Source organism: Athene noctua, chromosome Z (assembly GCF_965140245.1).
Source record: "Athene noctua chromosome Z, bAthNoc1.hap1.1, whole genome shotgun sequence".
Classification (NCBI taxonomy): Eukaryota; Metazoa; Chordata; class Aves; order Strigiformes; family Strigidae; genus Athene; species Athene noctua.
The window spans coordinates 83027297-83036539 of NC_134077.1; the positions used below are offsets into that span (position 1 = coordinate 83027297).

The 9243-nt window shown below is 58.0% G+C and overlaps 1 protein-coding gene across 1 annotated transcript; it reads left to right on the forward strand.

Moving 5' to 3' along the window:
- Nucleotides 1-269: 269 nt before the first annotated feature.
- On the forward strand, nucleotides 270-2701 carry LOC141973704 (acrosin-like). The gene is made up of 5 exons (XM_074932549.1): nucleotides 270-340; nucleotides 647-847; nucleotides 1184-1449; nucleotides 1728-1873; nucleotides 2342-2701. Exons 1-5 carry the CDS (start codon nucleotides 270-272, stop codon nucleotides 2699-2701), a joined length of 1044 nt encoding a protein of 347 aa, XP_074788650.1.
- The last annotated feature ends 6542 nt before the right edge of the window (nucleotides 2702-9243 follow it).

Consider the following 9243-nt stretch of genomic DNA (forward strand, 5'->3'; position numbering starts at 1 on the left):
ACGGGGCCTGCACACCCTCATCCCACAAGCAGAGCATTCAGCGGGGGTCTGTCGGGGGCGCCCGATCCCAGCTTCTGCTTCCCCTCCTGCTTGGAAACCCCCATGTTGTGTCCCCCCACCAAGAGGCACCTGGAACCAGGGACTCTGTGACATCAGCCGCGTTGTCAAGGGCACCGTGGGCAACGTGAGCCCTGCGGGCACTCTGTCAGCTGCTGCACTGGTGGCAGGGAGCCCTCGGCTCTGGCAGCTGGCACATGCGGCTGGCAACCATGCGTTTGCTCCCACTCCTCATCCTGCTGGCCCTGTGCCGGCCTGCGCACGGCGCCTGGGACACCTGTGGGTAAGTGACTCTGGGAGGGAGCTCGGGCAACCTGATGGGTTCCCTGGATGGTGCCCACTTGTCCCCCGTGGCCACACCACGACTTCCCCAGCCCCACGTGGGAGCCTCGGTTCCTTGCAGCACCCGGGCTGCCGGCACAAGTCGTCTGCAGGGCTAAAGCAGAAACGGGGGCGGATGCCTGCCCACCCCACGGGGCTCCCTGGCCTCGCTGTCCGTGCAGAGCCTGGTGGGGAGGGCAGAGGGCTGACCTTCAGCCGGGACAGCAGCGACCCATCGAGCAGGACGCTAACGAGTTTCTGGTTACAGAGGGACCTGCGGGCTCCGGCCCATGGCTTCCGGCTACGGCACCTCGCGCGTGGTGGGTGGCACAGACGCCCAGCCAGGGGCCTGGCCCTGGATCGTCAGCATCCAGGTTCCCTGGGCAGCAGGCACGGGGCATATATGCGGAGGGTCCCTCATCAGTCCACAGTGGGTCCTCACAGCAGCCCACTGCTTCACCAAGGCCAGGTAAGGAGGGCCAGGAACGGGGATATCCCCTGGCACTCGCAGGTGCCCCGTCCGCAGCACCACGCGCTACTGCCGTCCCCTTTCCGTGTGGTACACCCAGTGCCTGGGCACTGCAGAGCCCGGCTGAGAGGCAGCTCAGGAGAGGGCTGGGCTGCTGCCACGGCTTCCTAGTAGCCACCATCTCGACGTGCCTTCAGCCCAAGGCATGCTAGGGCACTTGCAGCCTCCGTAGCGCTGCTTTCCTCTCTCCCGTGTGAAGCAGAGGGCAGGGAACTGCTGGGCTGCTGCAGCGTGTGGCTGGAGTCCCTCTGAGCCCTCTCCCCATCTGCCTTCCAGGCACATCACCATGTGGCGCGTAGTGATCGGGGCCACCCAGCTGACTCAGCTGGGCCCGGAGGCCCAAGTGCGCAATATTAAGCGGCTGCTGGTTCACGAACACTACAGCAGCGTCTCGGAGAGCAACGACATTGCGCTGCTGGAATTGGACCGGCCTGTCCAGTGCAGCGACTCTGTACAGCTTGCCTGTGTGCCCGACGCCTCGCTGCGAGTGTCACAGCTGACAACCTGCTACGTCAGCGGTTGGGGGTCCACGACCGCAAGATGTGAGTTCCCAAAGGCTGCTTGTGTTCTGAGTGCAAGCTGGGCACTCTGGGGAGATGGGTTGGGCTTCCTGACAGCAGAGGCGAGAGCCAGAGTCTGGCTGCGGGGACGTGTGCCCATAGAGAGGGGCCTGGCCCGGGGCCCAAGGCGAGACAGAAGGGAAACGCCCCTACAGTGTCTCTCACAAGGCAAAGCCAAGCCCCGGGGAAGGGATTCACTCAGACAGGGCAGGAGACCTGGCAATGAGCTGCTGGGCGTTAATTCCTTTCTGTGCTCACAGCTGGAGGATCAACTGATGTCCTGCAGGAGGCCAAGGTCCGCCTCATCAATGTCAAGCTCTGCAACAGCAGCCGCTGGTACGGAGGAGCCGTCCACCCCCACAACCTGTGCGCCGGCTATCCGCAGGGCGGCATCGACACCTGCCAGGTAGGAGCCTGCGACAAGGCGGCGCCCGGCGGCGCAGGCAGCCCCGGCACAGCCGCCCAAACACACCCCGGCGCAGGCTTGGCCTGGCAAGCCACCCTCCCACCGCTGAGTCCCCACCGCTGGCGCGGCTCACCTCCCCTTCCCCAGCTGCAGGTCCTTGCCCCGGGCCCCACTTGTCCCGGAGGCCCGGGACTCTGCCCAGAAAGCCCATCGCGCGCTCCTGGCAGCCCGCAGGTCCCGATCCCAATCCCGAAACATCCCTCTTGCACACATCCAGCATCACTGTGCAGAGAGGAGAGAGAGCCCTACCCCACAGGCGTACTACCCTCTCCCTGACAAGGGGCCCCAGCACCTGAGCAGAGCCTCTCTGTGCAGCGGATACAGCCCTGGCAGGTGCCGTGAGAGAGAAGGGGCCAGGCCTAGTGCTGCCAGCGGTCACCTTAATCCTCCCTCTCTCCTCCGCTGCAGGGTGACAGCGGTGGGCCTCTTGTGTGCAAAGATAACAACGCTGACTACTTCTGGCTTGTTGGAGTGACCAGCTGGGGGAGAGGCTGTGCAAGAGCAAAACAGCCTGGAGTCTACACCTCCACTCAGCACTTTTACGATTGGATCTTGGTACAGATGGGACTGCGCCCAGCAGCAACGGCTGCTCCAACGCCACGGCCAGTCGTCACCTCGACCCCCTTTCAGAGGCCAAGGCCAAAACCGACGCAAGCGGGCAGCTTTACGCCCTGTCCTTTTGCACGCCAGAAGCTGCTGGAATTCTTTAATCTGCTGCAGGAGCTCCTGCAGGTCCTAAGGGGGCAAAAGGCTCCAGCAGCAGCATGAGCAGGACCCAGTTACCCAGTTCAAGCTGCAGCGCACCACCGCCATCTCCTGCTGGGGCACTGCCTGCTGAGCCAAAGGCAGCCTCAGTGCCAAAGGCCTGCTCGCTCCTGCCCACGCCCACAAACGCTGGAGCTGAGCCTTCAGGTTCTTGAAATAAAGTTGCCGGCTTTCACAGTTAACCATGCCTCAGTCCAATTCAGTCTCCTGTGCAAGGCAAGGATTCCATGCCTGCCACCTGCAAAAAGGAGGCTGCAGGCAGACAAGTCGGGCACAAAGGGAAAGAGTCAGAAGGGCTGGTCAGAGGGGAGGGGGAGGGTGCGGTGGGAGAAGGGGGCGAGAGGTCTTGGGGACAGGAGTTGGAAGCGCAAAGTGTCTTATGCCAGCTACTGCTGGGATCCCTCTGTGTGTGTGTGTGTGTGTGTTTATGTGTGTGTCTGTGTTTGTGTGTGTGTGAGCGCAACTTGAAACTGGACTCTGTTGTGACACAGGAGACACGGATGTGGAAAGACCCAAAGAAGTCTTGCACCGATCACAGAATCGTCTAGGTTGGAAAAGACCTTGAAGATCATCCAGTCCAACCTTTAACCTCAACTGACCGTTCCCAACTCCACCAGATCCCTCAGCGCTATGTCGACCCGACTCTTAAGCCCCTCCAGGGATGGGGACTCCACCGCCTCCCTGGTCAGCCCGTGCCAACGCCCAGCAACCCCTTCTGGAAAGAAACGCTTCCTGACATCTAGTCTAAACGTTCCCTGGTGCAACGTGAGGCCATTCCCTCTTGTCCTATCGCTTGTTACTTGGTTAAAGAGACTCATCCCCCCTCTCTGCACCCTCCTTTCAGGCAGCTGTAGAGGGCGATGAGGTCTCCCCTCAGCCTCCTCTTCTCCAGACTAAACCCCCCCAGTTCCCTCAGCCGCTCCCCAGCAGACCTGTGCTCCAGACCCTGCCCCAGCTCCGTTGCCCTTCTCTGGACACGCTCGAGTCATTCAGTGTCCTTTTAGGAGTGAGGGGCCCAAAACTGAACCCAGTCATCGAGGGGCGGCCTCACCAGTGCTGAGCCCAGGGGTCAGATCCCTTCCCTGTCCCTGCTGGCCACGCTAGTGCTGACACAAGCCAGGATGCCATTGGCCTTCTTGGCCCCCTGGGCACACTGCTGGCTCCTGTTCAGCCGGCTGTCAATCAACACCCCCAGGTCCCTCTCTGACTGGCAGCTCTCCAGCCACTCCTCCCCAAGCCTGTAGCGCTGCTGGGGGTTGTTGTGGCCAGAATGACTGGGTGAGGAGCTTGACATCCAGGCACAGATATTACACGGACTTAATTTCCATGCTGTTATTTGAGGCATCTCGGCACATGCTGTGCTTGTGAATCTAGGGAGTGAAGGGGAGTTTATGTTTCTCTAGTACAAATCTAACCCTGATCATCTGGAAAGGCAGAAAAGGACTGGCCTGTGCTCATGTTTATGTAAGTGGTTTGACAAGTACATGGGCTCTGGTAAAGGCATCGCTCTAAGTCCATCTGTTTTGCCGTTCACATTAATTGTGTAAGTCTGTGTGTGTGTCTGTGTACTTGGCTCTTCCGAATGCAGCATCAGTGTCTTGAACCAGAAGCCTTCTCGGGACGCTTAAGGTCTCGCCCTTCAGAACAACAACAATCCGGGCACAGGGAGAGGCCAGGTGACAGTTTAGGTGACGACCCTGGCACCGCAGGGGCTCAGTGCAGGGAAAGAGCTGAGACAACGTTTGGACTTAATCCCCTGCCACCCAACAACCAGAGTGTACCTCTGGGCTCATTCTCCAAGGCAGCAGGAGTTTTGCCTCAGGAGCACGGTGGACTGTGATGTCAGTGAGCGATGGACTGTGACATCACGTCCCTCACTGCTCACAGGCGGGTGCCAGCACAGCCCGGCCCAGTCTGGCTCGTGCCTCCTGCCGAGCGTGCCTGCGAGGTCTGGAGGGTCGAGCGAGGCTGCTCCCGGTGCTGGGTGGTGCTTTGGGTGGTGCCGTCAGCAGCTCTCGGTGCCTGTCCCAGAGCCTTTCCCTGGGTTTCCCCAGCCCTGCCTGGCTCAGGCAGCCGGGCACCACCGCGCACACTTGTGGCAGAGGAGGTGAGCTGTGAGGGGAAGCGTCCCTCCGGGGCGGCTGTGGGGCGGGTGAAGGGGCTCAGGGAGCCAGAAAGTGTCCTTCGCCGGGGGCCTGAGCATTTCTTCCTCCCGAGGACAGCAAGTGACCAGGGTCTCTCTCACTTTTGCAGCACGTGACGCCCTTTGGCAGCTGCAGCATCAGCGACTGGGAGCAGCTCCTCATCCTCAGCTCTCCCCAACCTGCTGCAGCGTGTGAACATGGAAACGGAGACAGAGTAGATCTGCCCCATCTGCCGCGACGCCCCATGTGATGTTGCTTACACGATGCCATGTCACCACCAGTTCTGCCTGGGCTGCATCATGCGATGGTTAGATCTGAAGGGAGAGTGCCCGCTCTGCAGAGAACCAATAAAGATTGTCCATCTGCCTGTACAGGGAGCGAATTACTGTATAGGGTGTTTCATCGTTCACCCAGAAGAGTTGCCAGACACCAGCAGCCGGGCAGGCACAGCTCCCCGCAGGCCGGCCGAAAACAGCCCCCGTGAGCCTGTGGTGCACCCCCCGTCATCTCCACAGTGGACACTGTCCCCAGATGAGCAGGGGACTACAGGGCCAGGGGCACAGTCAGTGGGTGGAATCCTGCCCGAAGTCTGGGCAGAGCTTTTCCAAGCAGAAGGTCATCTCCTCAGTCCCTTGCTGCTCTGGCGGCGTCAGGAACCGCGGTCAATATGTGGGTCTAACTGGTGGCAGGCATACTGTGCAGAGGTCAGCATCCTGCACACCCTGTGCGTCAGCGGCCCAGCTGCAGAGGCCTTGGTGCAGGTGCTGCAGCCTGACCTTTTGGAAGATGCAGAACCTCTGGTCTATGGCATCATCAATACGATTGAGGACCAGTGCAGCCAGCAGGCCTGGAGGCTGCTGATTCCTGAGGCTGTGCAGGAGGACAACAACAGCTCTGCGCCTGGCTCCAGCCCCACCAGATCCAGCTCTACCAGCCCCACCAGCTCCCGGTGGGGGACTCCCACCCCCCACCCACTCTCCTCCACCAGCCCTGAAAGCCCCGACGGGGAGGAGGAAGCCAGCACCTGGGAGGCCGCCCTCTGCGGGGATCCCGGCCGCCCCCCCTCAGCTCCTGTCCCGGCAGAGCAGGAGCAGCCCCGGGAGGAGCCGGGGCAGGCGGCGGGGGCAGGTCCCTCTGCCCAGGGCTGCAGCCGCAGCCCCTCCACTCACAGCTGCGGCAGGGACGGCTCCGCTGGGGGGTCCCGGCGCCCCCCGAAGAGGAGGGCCCCCGGCCCCCAGGACTCTCCCCAGCCCTGCAAGAGGCCGCCCCACCGGCAGCACTAGCACGGCTGCAGCAACTCTTTATTCAGTCAATCAATCAATAAATTGCTCTTTCTCTGACACCGTCTCTGGGTGCTGCTTTCTCCCCCTTCTCCCAGTGCCCTTCCCTCTCCCCCGTGCCCCACCGGGGTGGCCCCCGCCTGCTGGGGGGCACGGCCATGGGCCCCCGGAGCCCCAGGCCCGTGTCTGCGGTGCCTCCTCCCGCAGAAAATCCTGCTGCAGCCGCCCACCCGCCACACAGCAGATGCCGAGGGCAGAGCGGGCAGGAGAGGAAGCTGCTTTTGCCCCAGGTCCGATGGGAACCCGACTGGGCAATCCAAGGGCCGGGCCAGCTGTAACCTTGCCCCCTCCAGCACTTGTCTCTGCACCTCACGGAGGGTGACACAGCAGGAACCTCTCCAAGGTGGGGAGATGTTTGTCCTGCGGGAGGTGTCTGTGCCTGTGCCGGGGCGTTCGCGTATGCCTGCGCAGGGCTCGGTTTCGGCCGTCTCTGGAGGCAGCGAAGAAGCCCGCTGTGGAAGGCAGTGACCTGCCAAGGAACAGGCTGGATAACCACCGAGCTCCCCTGTTTCTCATGCTGCTCGTGCCCAACAGCTGCTGACAGCAGCAGTGCTGCAGCGCTCGCATCTGGCCTGCTAGCTGCTGGAGGAGCGAGTGTCACAGCCCTTTTCCCCGCACACATGGCCTGTGGATTTGTGACACTGTCATCGGGCAGAACTTCCACAGGACGGTGCAGAGAGCTGACCTTTCTGCTGCTGGTTTCAGCGGCTGGCGTGTTCCATGGCAGGAGGAATCAGGGCAGTGGGCTCCTCGGTAGATGCCCGGTTGTTTCTCTCCCAGAAGACAGCGTTGGGAACATGCTCAGGACCTCAGACTCCTGCCTCCTCTGGCCATGCCTTGGCATTCAGAGGAGCCCAGCTACTTCCACAGGAAGCGTGAGCACGGACAGAGACACACGTATGCAGAATGGGGCTGTTAACAGATCTCCTCCCAGCACCGTGCAGAGAAGCAATTCCTGAGGGAAACCTGGGAGAGGCTTTGTCAGCTTTCTGCCCCTGTCTCTGAGGGGCTTTGGTTTAGGAGAGCAGTGACCTGAAATCAAGAGGGCTGGACTGGTTCTGACAGGGGAAGGACTTTCTCAGGGTCATCCTCTATGCACACATGAACCCATCCTCACCCTCCCTCAGTGACCTGGATGGTGGGAAGCAACTACTTGCTGTGATTTGGCTCTGAATCTTTCAGAATTCCCTTGTTTCCCCTTTATCTTCTATCACAGACACGTTTCAGATCTGCTGAGGGTTTTCCTGTTGGCTGCTGCCCAGGGAACATTCACCGAGTCTTGGGAGCTTGTATTTTATGACAGGACATTCATTTGGAAAGGAAATAGATATCCCAGGCCCAACCCTTCTGAGTGCTACGGCCCTCCAGGACACCCACAGGTGCTTTCCTCTTCCCATGTCTGCAGTGGGTGTAGGACTTAGGCTGCCTTAGAGCCTCAGCTTTCAACTCTTGGCGTGTTACATCTGTTGTCATTACACCTACATGGTGTTTGTGAGTATCTTGATCTTAAGAATGATAGTTTGTTTATACACATCCCCAGTGTCACTGGGAGTTGAGAGACACAAATAGATAAAATTCATCAGGTTGCAAAAACAAGTGATGACTTCCATGCTGGACTAGAAGGAGGATGGTTCAACAAGCTGTTACATGGACTGGGATTTGCCTTAATTAGATGGTTGGAAGGATAACTCCAAAGTATCATAGCAGTTACTGTTATTTTAATTATTATTGTACTGTTTCAAGGTGTAGGAAAAGGCTTTTGATCTCAGCCACAACTGACTGATGTGTGAAGGTACTGAGAAATTAATGTGAGATCTCTGAGTCTTTTTGGAAGAAAAGCCTCATAGTCTCAAAGGGGGGGGGGGGGAATGTTCCCTGTCTAAACTGTATGTTTGCTGCCCTAGGGTGAACTTCCAGGCCTTTTGGATTAACATCACTGCTGCTGCCACTGCCCTCAGGCATCCTGGCCACCCTTGACTTGCAGTGTCCAATTGTTTAGAGAAGATGCAACCGCCCAGCCCGGCGTAAGGACCCAAGAAATTGTGCCAGCACCCCCAGGGTTATTCCTTTCTTCTCACGGACAAACTTTTCAACAAAAAACAAACTTTTCAACAAAAGGTTTTTCAAGATTTGGCAATGCCAGTGCTGGTGCCTTTAACAGTGACTGTTTTAGCTCCTTGAAGGACTTCCTCCCGTCCTCAGGCCATGTGAAACAAGAGTCAGCAGAAGCTGCCAATATTTCATACCGTGGTTTTACCATCAGTCCATAATGATCGATCCATAAACGGCACCAACCAGTCATTCCAAGAAAAGTTCGCAGTTCCCCAAGGGCTTTGGGTGCCGGTAGCTGACAGATGGCTTCTTTCCTCCTGGCTGACAGCTGTTGGTGTCTCTGAAAAATTTCAAAACCCAAATACGTTATATTCTCTTGGGCAATTGTGGCTTTTGCCTGCAATACCCGGTAACCTCTCATCCCCAAGAAATTCAAAAGGCTGATTGTCAACTGCAAACATTCCTCCTTGGTGTTCCCTGCTGATAGAGTATCATCCACATACTGAAGAACAATACCCTCTTGATTTTCCAGTCACCAAATTTCAAGTTCTTTAGCCGGCTGGTTTCCAAAAATCGTCGGGCTGTTCTTAAATCCTTGTGGAAGTACAGTCCAAGTATACTGAGTCTTTCTCCCTGTTTCAGGGTTTTCCCCTTCAAAGGCAAATCAGTCTTGGCTTTCTGGCGCCACGGGAATGCAGAAAAAGGCATCTTTTAAATCTAGTACAGTAAGCCATCCTTGTTTATCTGTCAGTGTGGTGAGCAGAGTATAGGGATTTGCTACGACTGGATGAATATCCTGTACTATTTGATTGATGGCTCTTAAGTCCTGAACCATCCTACACGTCTTTCCATCTGATTTCTTTACTGGCAGAAGGGGGGTATTATATGTAGACTCACATTCTCTTAATAAACCATATTTTAAGAATTTTTGCATGAGAGGTAACAATTCCAACCTAGCCTCAATTTTCAAGGGATACTCTTTCAATCTTACCAGTGACGAATCTGGTGT